Below are 13,959 nucleotides of genomic sequence, written 5' to 3'. Positions count from 1 at the left end.
GATACTTGATCTACATTTGTACAACAGTGCAGCATCATGCTTGTCCACACCTACACCTCTTAAGTGCTATTGCAGTAGGAAAATTAATACAAGAATACCCAAAGCAAATGAGACATCTTTCATCTCCTCCCCACCCTCCCTAAAAGTTTTTAATAAGAACCATTAAATGAAAGCCAGAGGGCAGGTCATTGCCCAAGGTCAATCGACACATCTCCCTCGTAGTCAGTGAAATTGCATTTGGCGAGGGCTCGGCCACAGGACCTCAGGAAGGTTTGGACAGGAGCTGTGTTGGTGAGAGCAGAGTGAAATCAGTGACAAGAAGAGAAACAGCCTGAGCCGTTGTAAAACTGAAGAGCTGAAACCAACTATCAACTCACTGCCCCTACTTCTCCGCTGGGAAAAGAGAGGATTGTGCGAGCAATGGCACGTATCTGTGTTTGTGCCATTAGGGGAAAAGCTTTACAGTTAACACATTTCTTGGTTTCCATTCCAAAGATTAGTGAAACAGAGATAGATTTTTCTCAATATCCCCATTACCTTATTTTTATTGCTTGTTTTTTAGCCATTACTTAGTTGAACTCAAACTTACTGTTAAATGTACTCCCATCAATGCTGGTCAACAAAGCATTTAGGCACGTGCTTAACTCAAAGCAGATAACTAAGGCGCGTTCAGCGAAACCCACCCATACGCCTCACTTTTTTTTCTCTGAATAGGGGCCCTCCATCATTTTAAAAGCTGTATTTCTTTTCAGCATAAAGTACTGCAGCCACAAAAATCAATGCACTATGCTCCATCAGTGTGCATCTGTCACTCAGCTCCCAGCACGGGAAAAGGAAGAAGCACACATAGAAAGCGCTCACCCAGTCCCTTTCCTTTAAGAACAGCCAAGAGTAAAAAGATGCATAATTTAGCAGAATGGTTTTATTTGTGTATCGGGTTATTTTAAACGTCAGCTAAGGTTATGTTCTTGTCTTCAGTTGCTGCTGGGTGTTGCTTCAAAGTCATTCTGAGTCACTGCTCTCCATCTTCATCTGCTGATGGGCCCCCAGGTAGTGATGGAAACATAACTTCCCTTGACATGGATAACCTCCAATAAAGCAGCGACTTCCCTTTTGACATGCTGATTAGAATAAATGAGGGGAGGCGGAAGGGAAGAGGAAGGGGACCGTAGCTCTTGAAAACTAAAGAAAACAGGTCACATCCTGCTATCTGCTTCTGTGGCATCAGATTCAGTCCAAGCTATTTGCAAAACAGCAAGAAACTCATTAGACTGCTGCTGGAGCTATTGATGGAAATGCAAATCTTTACCTACAATACCTTGTTCCACAGCAAATGAACAGAAGGCTGGGGAAAACCAGAAAGCTGTAGTCTCAAGTCCGAGAGTCCGGCAGACTCAAGTATCACCTCTGTTTTTCAGATCTCAGTCCAAAAAAACCTTAAGGTCTGACTTCACTCAGATTTTCCATTAGTTGCATCAACACTGACTTTAAAGAAATTCCTGCAGGTTTCCACGAGCCTGAATAAGGTGCGGATCAGAGCCTGAGGGCTGAGTAAATCAGCCTCGACCCGGTGCAATATGAAAGGGCTCTGCTCAGAGGGATACAGTCTGGCTGGTGCTTTGCGAGACCAAGGGACGTCTCCTCCAGAGTCGAGCTTTTGTTTTGGCCTGACACAAGACTTGCCAGAGCCAGTAATTCTTTCCATTATCTTCCACGGACTTTGGATTAGGTTGCTTATAGTAAATTCAGCTTTGGCTGCCCAAAGCGATACTTCATGAGATCATGTAGCTCAGAAACCGGGTAGAAGGTTTCCAGAAAAATCCTGCCCTTGTCTTCCAAGGGATCCTGCTGAGACGATGACTGAGTCATTGCACTGGTCCCAGTATGGCTACCTGCGACTGGTTCACACAGCCAGGGGCTTCTGCTCTCTAAGAAAGAGTACTAACACCCCCCATCTCGACCTCTCAGTAGGGTCTGCACTCCTTGTCACATGCACATTTTCCACAGAGCGCCAAACATTGTCATTTACACCCATAAAAAGCTGAATTCAGCACTCTTTCTATAAAACGGATCGTGAACCCTTAACACCACTTGCCTCTCCTTGGAATAATAAATTATAAGGACAAATGGCAGAATCATTATCAGTTTCAATATCCAGTCATAAATAGTCTTGTAAGAACACTCAAATGATGGTGTTTTATTGCGTTAGATATCACTTGCCATTAATTACAGCATGAAACTTTTGTACTTTGATGAAAAGCATTTTAGCCAGCTCAGTTATAAATTTAAAACAGTCTTAAAACAAAAGTCACCTCAAGTTGTGGGTTTTTTTTTTTCTCTATAGATCTGAACACAAAATAGTATTTTAAGATTGGAATAACACAAAAGCAAGGTTTTATAAAAGTTATTTTACTGCACACACATTCAGTTTTAACATGTACAGCAAACTAACAGTACCCATGGCTATTTTTTACAATAACATTGTTGGCAGCTGGATTTCACTGCTGCAGATACTTCATAGTTCATTTGGTTTAGTGGGGGTTTTCTTACTAATGATCAAGTGCTGTTGTGAATCAACGTGATCTAGTTTACGTTTCTGCCCTGTTTCTTTTGTTTGGATCATTTCTCCTTCCTTCTGTCACTGTAACTCACCGTGCAGGACAGAAAAGCAGCTGGCTGCAGAGCGTCCTGGCACCAACAGGAGCTGGTGGGTTCAGCCCCTAGCAAATCTGGGACACCCACAAGACCTCACATAGAGAAGTCAACTTCAGCCTAACTTCAGAGGGATGACCCATGGGAGTGAAGCCAAGATCTAAATTTTCAAACAGTTGTGGGATCAGTCTTCAAATTTCCAGGTCGAGGGGATTCAGGCTGAGGCAATTTAAGTTGCTGCTCCTGGGGAACAGGGTATCAGCCCATGGCATTGATCACATTTTGCATTTGTTTGCAAAAGGGATTAAAGGGATTATTCCACCCCCGCTCTGGGCATGGTAACCTTACAGCCACCACAGCCAAATCCCCCAGAGACCAGGCTTCAGAGCCTCTGCTCAGGTGAACAGCAGTACATCTATTATTAAATCCAGAGGGATTGCTATCATACATACATGAATGTACAGTCCCAAATCCAGATCCACAGCACCAGCTGTACTGGCTCCCATAGATTTTTAAGTAGAGTTGGAGAAGACATTTTGCTTTCCTTTCCCCAATCCTCCAGGAGGAATTATGGGTGGCCCAGCATTTAAATTATTCTCATGAGACCTGGGAGACCAAGGTTTGGCTCTTGTCCTGCCAAAGGCTCTCGCTTTGCCCAGGGACACAGGAAAAACACCCAGCTTCTCAGAGATATGGTGGGAATCTGCTCAACCTTAAGACAGCTAAGCTCAGGAGTCAGATTCCCATGACAGTCAATGGAGATCTGGTCCCTGCTTTCAGCGGTGACTTCTTGTCCTACATGTGCCTGGAAATGGCCCGCAGGAAGATCTGCTCTGTAACCTTCCTGGAGACAGAGGTGAAGCTGACCAATTTGCAGTTTTCTTGGAACCTCCTTACTCTCTTCGAGGATGAACTTAACATTAGCCTCTTCCCAGTCATTGGGGACCTTTCACGACCATCACCACCTTTCAGAGATGGTAGAGAGCAGTCTCGCAATGACATCAACCACCTTCCTCAGCACCCTCGAACACATCCCGTCTGGTCCCACGCACCCATGTATGCCCATTTTGCTTCAGTAGTCCCTAAATTGATCCTCCTCTACTACAGGTAGCACCTCTCTCCCCTAAATTCTGCCACTAGACACAGAGATAAAGAGGCTTGACAGCAGACCGTGCCAGTAACGACAAAGGCAAAGAGCACCTCAGCTTTTTCCATGCCCTTTGTCACTAGGCTGGCCAACCCATTCAGCAGCAAACCAATATGTTCCCCTGTTTTCCTTTTTCTGGTGATTCACTTATAGAAATCCTTATTCTTGCCCTTCACACTCCTCACCAGTTTCATCTCACTTTTGGCTTTTTGAATTTCATCCATGTTGGACCATATCTGAGATCTAAGGACAAGTGACATTCCCCAGGACTCATCAGCACCTGTAAAAACAGATGTCATTGTTGCAACTCAACTGTTGCTTGATATGGTGACCATTTGCTTTTTGACACAAAAGTGAGAAATTGAAGAAAAACAGTCTAATTGCTCATTTAAGGCAGCCTGTTCTTTCCCTTCTGCTTAGCCAGTTAAAACCTCATTTGACAATCTGAGAGTTTAGCTCCCAGTGCTCTTGCTTAAAATATAACAGATGGCCTCTAATAAGTAAATTGAAAAGTGCAAATAAGGTTAAAACAATTTTTCTTTATTGAATATCATTAACTTCAAGGCTGTCCACTTTAAAATGCTAATTAAACCTCACTTCCTTTTGCAGGGTTCTAGTGAAGAAAGATTGCCATGGGGTAAATTCCTCTTGTTTGTAGAAGACTAGCCCAGCAAACAGATAGCAAACTGGGCTATTACATGTCCCAAGCATAAGAAGTAGAGTTGGAAGCTTTCCATTTATTTATCCCTTCCATACTAGTTCCTTCCCACAAACCAAACACAGTCAAGAAGGAAATTCAAAAGAGGTCAAGAGTGAAACCCCGCTCTGTCCACATGGCAAAGAACAGTTTCTCTAAAGGTCACTACTAGTCCAAACCAAATGCAGTTTTCAGCACAGGATTTCTGACACCATGTTATAGCCCTGCAAAACGTCGTACTGCAGGTATGGGGCTCTATATTCCTGGCACCACACACAGAGCACAAAAGGTCCTTCAGCACCTTGCCCCCACCTTACTCCTAATTTCCAGCTCAAATTTATTCCCAATCAGTATGTGCCACTTGCTCATGTGCCAACATTGTTCTTTGGCTTGACTGGTTTTTCCCCTGCTCTTCACCCCCAACCTGAAGGATTTTTACTGAACGATGGTATCACCTCACAGCTTCTACTTGCTAGGCAAAGCAAGCTAAGCTTTTAGTCTCCTCTCCTAGGACATCCTTTCCCTTCCCCTAATCAACATATCAGCCCTCTTCCTCACCTGTTCCAATTTTAATTCTTCTTTCTTGAGCACAAGAGAGCAGATTTGCAAATGTCCTCCCAGGCTGGGGCTTACCAGTCTTGCATGAGGCAACACTCCCATCTCAACTGGAAAGGCACACAGGTAAGCTCAAGGATAACATTCACCTTCTTCATGGCCAGGTCATACTCCCAGTTTCTAGTCATCATCTAAAAAAAACTAGTATATCATCTAAAAAAAACTAGTATGTTGAAATCTTTCACCTACTTTACCCCTCCCGAAGGTTGAGCTCCCAGTTCGATACAGGTCCAAGAGGCACCACAACTCAGCCCCCAAAGACAGCCTCTCATGTTCAACTAAAAGCGATGGGTGCGAAGCAGCCGGCTTTTTGGACAACAGCCTCAGGACGACAGCACCATCATGGGGAGCAGGGAGCTCTGGGTGCTACCTCTGCCTGGTGGGTTTGACCCCAGGTCCCAGTTTGCAGGCCAGCGTTGGTAGGCTGGAGGAAGCTCAGGGAGGGAGCTGTTTCCCTGTCTCCCATGATCCTGGGCTGCTGTAGGTGAGAAAAGCAAGATGCATCAGGCCAGAAGAAAGGGAACCTGACTGAGTACTTGGGTCCCCTCACCAAGCAATTCCTGACTCCAGATGCATTCTCCCTCCCCCTCTAAACACATGATTCTCACTCATCTGAGAAAGTTAATTTACGTCAAAGATTCAGGGTATAAATTACAAAATGCAGAATTTGATACAAATTACCTGTCCAGTCTCACCTCAGTGATTTCTCACCTGGACAATCTGGTTGAACATCAGCAACCCTTACCCCAAAATACTCATGCTATGGACAATCCAACATTGCCTGTCCAGTGACTCTGAGGTTCAGCAGCGTTTCTGGGCCAAGAGAGAAGGAAAAGAGTTTCCTGACATTCTGGCCTTTACAGGAGGCACTTGCCCCATGGTGGCTCATCTCTTTTGCTATGGCAGCCCATGAACGATGAGGGCTGACTACCAACAGGCAGGGGCAGTTTTTAGCAACACTTGTTTAACCGGTCCGTTTATAAAGCATGCCAAAACCACACACAACGCAGATCAAAATGAAAAATCTGTATTCACTGGGCAAACAGCAAAATTAGTCTATGCTGAAAGGCTTTTGGGAGAGTCTGCCGTGCTGCAAACATGGTGAGATGGAATAAAATGAAAAATAATGGCCGTATCTTCTGAGCCAAGAATCACTCTGAGGAGAAAAAAAAAAAAAGCTTTCACAGCAAGGGAGGTCTTGAAATGCAGCTTATTTGCTTATTCATTCAGTTGAACTGTCTGACTAAATCACATATTGGATTAGCTGCATTCATCGTCTTCTCTTCCCTCTGCTTGAGTAGGCGTTTCTTCTAAGGGACAGCAATGGCAGGGACCAGAATAATTAGGCTGAGAAATGGAAATTGGGAGAACATATTGTTGCCTTTCAACAACATCTTTCTTGATCAAAAGGGTATTTCTGCTATGTGCAACTGTCCTCAAGCAGGGCAGGAATCTAGCAAAGAAATGATACCAGGAGTGACAGGGGAATGTCCCATCCTAACCTAACAAGCTATGGCAGCAGTGTGAAGAGATGCTCTCAGGAGGCAGAAGCTGTTATATCAAAGTTGTGCGAGAATCCTTTGCTTCTTACTTGTTTTCTGCAACATGTTTTATTTTAAGATAAAAGTCCTCAGCTATGCAGCAGCTCCATTTCTGCTCTGTTTCTCTGTCTAAGTCCTTCTGTTATACAGCATGGCTTAGACTATTTTTTAAGGAGAAGCCCATCTTCCAATACACCAGTATTTATCAGATCTGGAACAGAGCTGAGGTTTCAGGAGGGTAGTGCATACTTGTCAGTCAGAGAGTAAATATTGTCTCCGAACAGCAAGTTGAACAGACCTTTGTTTTCCTGTGCAATGCTTGTCTAAGTCTTAAGGGAGCTGTCTTTCACTGAACCGGGGTACTGAGCTTGCAGGCATAACACAAATGCCTGAAAGAGTTCAGCTTGAAGGGATAAACACAAGCAAGGGCATGCAACAAAAGGACAAAAAGCAAGAATGTAAGTAGCAAAGCTCCCGACCTATATCTGCTGGGTATCTCCATGCAGGTGTACGGAGAGGACTGTCTGGAGAGAGCTGGGGAGGTCAATCTCATGGATTTGACAGTAAAAACAGAGCAGTCCTGGAACAAGAAAGCTTTCTAGTTTTACAATGGTAACTGGGGACAAATCTTGTTCTCCAAAGTTGAGACCAGCTTTGAATCACGTCTTCAGGAGTTCGGGCACAAGAAGAAAAATTGGCTTTTTCTGTCCTCTTCTCCACACTGCTGCTTTTCTACTCAGCAGGGAGAAATGGCTGACTCAAGAGACAAATCACCTGATCTGCTGTCGACATCTGCCATAAGATAAGATGAACAACAGCCAGAAACTCCTCTCCCTTGTGGTCCTCTCCTTTCATTATAAAAGGAGCCCATATGATAGCAGACACACTGCTATCTGTATGACTACACTGGTCATACGAATCCCACACCTGAGTGACCAAAGACTTCTGTTTGGCTGATGAGATGCTAAAAGAGAAATGACAACTGGATGGATGCATTACAGAGTACTAAGGCACAATATACCAAATAAAAGCAGAGCTAATCACAGCATCTTAACAAAGAACGTATCACAAATACCTGTCATCTGAAGATCTGAGAGCAAGAAACGTTGTATGCAATTAATAATATCCCCAGTTGTTCTAATGGGCAGGCTGACGCATCAATGGATGAGGCAACTTAGTGAAAGACTGAAATCAGAGATCATAGCAGTATCCATAAGCAGTGATAGCTGCTCCTTCACCCTTACCCCTCAGGGTATGTGCTTCAAGAACACTGAACGAATGAGTTCCCACAATGGTCGAGACTTTCCCAGAAGTCTGGGATCACTACAGAAGCATCATTCTGTTTATCAAAGCCAACTTTAAAAAGCAACAGAGGAGCAGAAGAACAAGTAAAGCAAAATGACTCTTGGGGCTGGATTTCAGCAGGAGACAAGTTCATTCAGGGAAGTGTCAAGTAAGAGAAGTTCTTAGCATCCCGCAGAAGTGGAAACAGCTAACAAGGCAAACCATGTACAAGAAAAGGTTGTATCTGCTGCAGGAGAAGAAAAAGGGATTCTAGGGGAAAAATTAATCTAAATATCTTACATTCTGGTAATGTAATCTTTGATGACTGAAAGCTAAACCACTTGAACTGGCTATCCAAAGAGGCTTGACCTAGGCTATAATCAAAGCACAAAAGGTGAGCAGGGGCTGTAACTACTCTGAATATCCCACTCAAAGGTGTCCTACTCACACTTCAGATACACGCTCAGAAAAAAGTGGGTTACCAAAAAAATTCATCCCTAGTTCCTTTGCCCAGCACATCACATTGTAATTTTGACCAGCACAAAATTAGTGTAAAGTAACACCAAGGTAAGATCCTTTGGTACAGATATGATTTTGTACCCAATTTGCACAAGAGTAAAACACTACTAAAATTTCAAGCCACATGGAAACAGGACTACAGTCACCTTCAGAGAAGCTTCTTAAGGAAATGCTCCTCACAGCATAGGGGTCCCCTGGTAGCTGAGTGACTGTCCACCCACCTGCTCATCATCCTTATCCTTATGTTTGCCAATTTCAACCCAATTTAACATGAGGGTTGAGATCTCGCCAAAATCAAAATCCGAGAGGTTAGATGAAAAATCAGCGGCTGAGAGAGAAATAAAATTCAAATAAGCAACTTTCTGCTAGGGAAGGGGTTATGATTTGGCCCCATATTCATGACAAGCACCAACAGCAGACAGTTTAATTCTCTAAAATGTTGCTCTTTCCTTCCCTCAGCCCCTAACCTGTACACAGCAGTCTGGGGACCAAGGTAATAGAAACAAAAATAAAACAAATGATTTGTTGAATGTTCTGATTTGGCTTTCTGTGGCTTTAGATACACATCCTTCACTGTGCTGCTCTGTGATCTGTGGTGGTAGCTGCAACTCCAAAGGAAAAGAAAGCTGAAAAACAAAAAGGTCCCACTGGGATCGCACACAGCGGTATTCAGCTCAATTACTTATTAAAGGACCAGCAGAGCACAGACTTTTTTCAGTACATTACTTATTCAATCAGTGCTCCAGCTCTCTCTGACTGATCCCTTAAGAAAAAGCAAACATCTTTTCCTGTTTGTTTCCAGCTGCATCACAAAAGACTTTAAAGACTTCAGGCTGCAAAGAAAACTGTTTGTCTTTGGGTCATGGAACACCAAGAGCTTGTGGGTGAATCCAGTGCAGCTCTGATTGACTGGTGAGGGCACAGGGCTATCAAGCTAAGGAAGCTGCTTGGATTTTTCCATGTAACTCCATGACCCACCTCCAACCTAGAGTGGCTTTGCTTGTGCGGGGCAGCAGCTGCGGGTTAGACAGCGATGAACAACCTCCTTTCGGCAATCAAGGGTGGGGGGTGTTTCCAGGAGATGAGATCAATTTTCCAGCAGATTAGTCTAGACTGGAAATAGCTCAGCAGGTCTTTAAACACAGAAGCTAACCTTTTGTCTAGACAAGATGGGGATGCCATGTTGCTCACCTTGAAGAACGGTAAGGTCACTTACGGGGGAGGGAATCAACCACCATCAAATAAGTTGAGGTAGAAGACATTGGCTTGCCTTTAGGTTTCTGTTAGCTAAGATGTTAATTAAGTCAGTAACTTCTCTACTCCAGACAACCAGAATAACATAAGGTAGACAAGGTGGCAAAAAACCCACATGCTTTTGGAAACAAAAGGGCACCAGATCCTTCCACCACTGGGGACTTTTTTAAAGGGATGCACATGCGAGAGCAAGAAGCCTGTGGTTCCTTGGCAGGCTAATGTGCATTCCTGGAAAGACAAAGAGTGGTGGAAGTCTTACAGCAGCATTTCTTCAAAGGACCTTTCAAGGGGGAGATTTATTGAGTCTTATTCTATCTGACACTAGTCAGTGAACATGTGCAACTTTGGTGAGCTAGAAAAAAAAGAGCTTGTCTATAAATTCTTACACTCCAGACACCATTCCTCAGAGGCCAGCCCTAATAAACCCATCACCACAGCAATACTATAATTCAGTGGTGCTCAACTCCTGGCCCTTCAGAGCCTTGCATCTGAGTCTTTTCTCAGGGACTCCTGCAGCAAGCACACAGTGCATCAGCTACCCTGAGGAAACAGTGTTTTAATGCTAACGGGGGAGATACCAGAGAGCCCCGACCCAGCCCAACAGAGAAGGAAGTGTTTCCTTCTCCCTATCCAGAGAAGAGCTCAGGCCCAGAAAGTAGTTAAACCATCCAGACGGTATCCTACTAGCAGCACATAATACTTTGTTAGGAGCCAATATATTATCTAGAAATGTTCTAACATGTGCTATGAGCTGGGAAACATAAGCTTTAACCTTCTTCAGCTGAGTAAGAAATTGACCCCGAGTCTCCCATTTCACAGGTAAATAAAGCCACAAAACTACAAGTGACATCAGTCTTCTCGCTCCGATAAGCCAAATGAGCTACTCAAGAAATTGTCACCAAAATTGCACAAAGCTAAAACACCTCTCTGAACCCCTTCCCTGTGTGGTTAATCTTGTTGTCAAACCAGTAACCAGGCAGAACTAAAGGCTAATGATGACGGTAATGCTGCTTAAACTAGTAGGCATTGTTTAACTTGCATTAATGAATCCGTCTGTAGCTCTCTACAGCCTTGCTCAATGACAAAGCAACTGCTGACGGTGGACGCCTGTGAGAAGTATTATACGTTTTAGCACTGTACCTTGGGACCCAGAATAATAAGCACATAAAAGAGATAGATGTGTATTTGTAATGCCACCTTTTAAAGCAATTGCTTAAAAGAAGCCTGCTTTAGAAACTCAGAAATGTAATTCTTGACCTTCCTGAGTAATCATGCTAATATCAAGAGAAGTTATAATTATTCAGTTGTGAACAAAAAAAAGGCACTGTTCATACTCACAAATGAAGCACTTAAATATAAAAGGGAAAGCAAAGGAGGAACATGCCCATTCCCCTGCCACTCCGGAGGGGAGTCATGGCAATGGGTTCCCACCCTCACCCCAGAGATGCTGCAGGCACAGGGAGAGTGCTCCTATGCTACTGTAACGTGAAGAATATGAATTTGAGTCACCCAGCTCCAGCAGGGACATAATCCAGCTCTCACTCAATAAAGAGATCCTCTACTCCCTACAATTCCCTGGCTTATTCCCTAGGCACATTACAACTTCTACAAGAAGGGAAGAAAGGCTTTAGTCGCTTTCATGAAACAAGTCTGCTTTATTCCCAGAAGAAATTCTATCCTCTGGGAAAGATACCTGCACTGCAGAATGCTGCAGTAAAGTGCTCCCACTTGCACAGGGTGATTTAGGATGTTCAATCAAATTCTGCCACTTCCACACATCTCTGCAGAAAGATCTCCTAGCTTGTATTTTCTCTTAAGATTTTCTCAGCTAGAGGCTACTTAATCTGGACTAAAACATTTGAAGTGAAAGAGTAGCAACAGAACAAGACAGTCACCAGTCCTGCTCGAGATCCCCCAGAAAGAAATGGGATATCAGTGGTAGAAAAACAACAGTGACCTTCATGCCCTGTTGGGAGCAGAGCCGTACTTCTGCAGTCGCACTCAGCATGACACAAAGAATTTCATAGCCATGATGCCTGAAGGAGGAAAGGGAAACAGAATAACCCCAAACCGGTGTGCAGATGAACTGACTGCTTTTTGAAACAGAAAAGAAATGTGTAAAACTTCCCACGCTTGTTCCCTTATTTTCATTTCTACAAAACTGATGTCAAGTAAAACATTGTGCAATGGTGTCTGTATCACATAAGGCCTCTGTGCTTTCCACAATTTATAAAATCCAACCATGTCATGTTTTATCACACAACAGACTTTCCATAGTGTCATGTAACAAGAATTCCCCTTCTTGGAGGATCCCAGGGAGTCTTTAAAGACTTTAATCAGCCTTCACACCACAAATCTCAACATATTAAAGAAAGATGGGATTAAGTCAGTGTGCTTATGCTTTCTGTTGGGTTTCATGTAGGCAAAGATATAAACATCGACAAGTTACAGATGTACAGAAAGATAAGTCTCAAAAGATTTAAGCAGCAGAAGTTGTGGAACTAAGATACTGTGCTAGATAGGTATGCAGAGGCCAGCATGCTAAACACATGGAATCAAAGCTGATAGAGATGGGTAGAGTGATTCATATATATAAGGGACTTGACTTTGTCATCCAGCTATTCCAGAACAGCAAGCACAATCTGAAAAGTACCTAAGAAAAATTGAAGTCACAAACACACAGAGCAATATGATGCTTTTTTAATCAGGTTTTCAATCACAGTGTAATTTTTTCCACCAACACGCTCAAATACAGACATTTAAAAATTATTTGTCTACAAAGAGGAACAAAATGATTTAAACAACTCCAGTAAATTCTGAGCAAATCTTTTCTGATCTTCTCCTTGGGAGTCCACTCTTCAGCCGACTTATAAATTTTGTTTGCTTCTATTTCGCAAGACAAGAAGAGGTTGGGTTGTAGATAACCTTCTGTTCAAGCGCAGCATATCTTTTCAAAAGTGGACGATAGAGCTAAAAAGGAAAAAGAAATAAGTATGTCTAGGTTGAAAAATTAGATTTTTATACACACTGCAGTTACAAAACATCTTCGGACCTGATAAATGCAGCATCTTCATAAGTACCTGAAGGTTTGGGGGGTTTTTTGCCAATTTGCTCAAGAAAATGCTGCAGAGCCTTTCTTCTTCCAATGTTGCAGTCCTTTTTACCGTTTCCTTTACAGCTTAATTTTATGACATGAACAGGTTGTTCTTATTGTGGCTGTGTTCTTGCTATAAGCAGAAGTCATCACTTCCAGAGGAAGCAGCTCGGCTAAAGTCACCTCTCCCGGTCTGACATGCCCCCTCGGTAATAGCTGTCCTAATCACCCAGGCAGAACTCCTGTCCTTGCCTCCCTCCGCTACCTCAGGATGGATCACTGCCTCTGTCCCCTCCTCCTCTGCCTTGCTAATAAGCACACCGCCACTCTCTAGCACAGTCAAACACCACCATCAGAAAGGTCCTTCTTGGCCAATATGCTGACCAGGGCCTTCTAAAATACACTTTACACTCCCTCTCCTGCCCCTCTCATATTCCTGTATGTATTTGAGCAGCTTCTCTCCTTCACATCTTGCACAGCCACGACTTTTCCCATCTACAGTCTCCTCCATGACCAGGTTCCTCACTCCTTGATCCCAGGCTTTTTGTATTTCCCTAGCTAGAATTCTCCAGGAATTTTGAGATCCAGAATTGTTACAACTGTAAAAAGAAGAATCAAGACTCAAATGTATTCAAAACCCCAGATTCAAACAGACCCTATGCTTTTGGATATGGGCAAGATCCATGCTGGGATTTGTTTCATTCATTACCTTTTTTTTTTTTTTTCCCCTTTGCTTCAAATTCATCACAGGACATACCGCAGAAGATGAGCTGCTTGTATGTGACCAGGTTACATAGCAGAAACCCTGAATAGAGCCTAGCCCTACTGCTGGCTCCAACCCAAAACTGTACTTCATCTAGATCTGGGAGATACACCTCCTTCCTTATCTCCTCTTTCTGGTTTTAACTGTCCAACTAATAAAATCAGTAGTTTGACAAGCCATACCAGGACAGCTTCACTCATTTGCTGGCTCAAGCACAAAGAAGGGACTGCCAAGAGCCAGTGTGGGGTCTGGTATAGGCTCGAGCAGTCCTTAAGAGGATGCCATAAGGTCATATCCCTGCCGCAATGAATCCTACGGGCCGCCAGTCTAGTCTACAAGCCCTCTGCACTGATGTTATTCATAATCAGGGCAGTCTCGCTCCTGGCTCCAGGT

General features: G+C 43.5%; 1 protein-coding gene across 5 annotated transcripts in view; it reads right to left on the bottom strand.

Annotated features, from left to right (window-relative positions):
• Positions 1 to 12,394: 12,394 nt before the first annotated feature.
• XYLB (xylulokinase) overlaps positions 12,395 to 13,959 on the bottom strand; it is a 100,236-nt gene continuing 98,671 nt past the window's right edge. For all 5 annotated transcript variants that reach the window (XM_030008658.2, XM_030008652.2, XM_030008657.2 and 2 more), the window contains one exon: positions 12,395 to 12,679. In XM_030008658.2, coding sequence (XP_029864518.1) covers positions 12,596 to 12,679 — 84 coding nt within the window. In that variant the 3' untranslated portion in view covers positions 12,395 to 12,595. The remainder of the gene's footprint in view (positions 12,680 to 13,959) is intronic.

The sequence above is a fragment of the Aquila chrysaetos genome, chromosome 3 (assembly GCF_900496995.4).
Source record: "Aquila chrysaetos chrysaetos chromosome 3, bAquChr1.4, whole genome shotgun sequence".
Taxonomy (NCBI): domain Eukaryota; kingdom Metazoa; phylum Chordata; class Aves; order Accipitriformes; family Accipitridae; genus Aquila; species Aquila chrysaetos.
The sequence above is the reverse complement of the archived record's forward strand: the minus strand, read 5'-3'. Positions and strand labels throughout refer to the sequence as shown.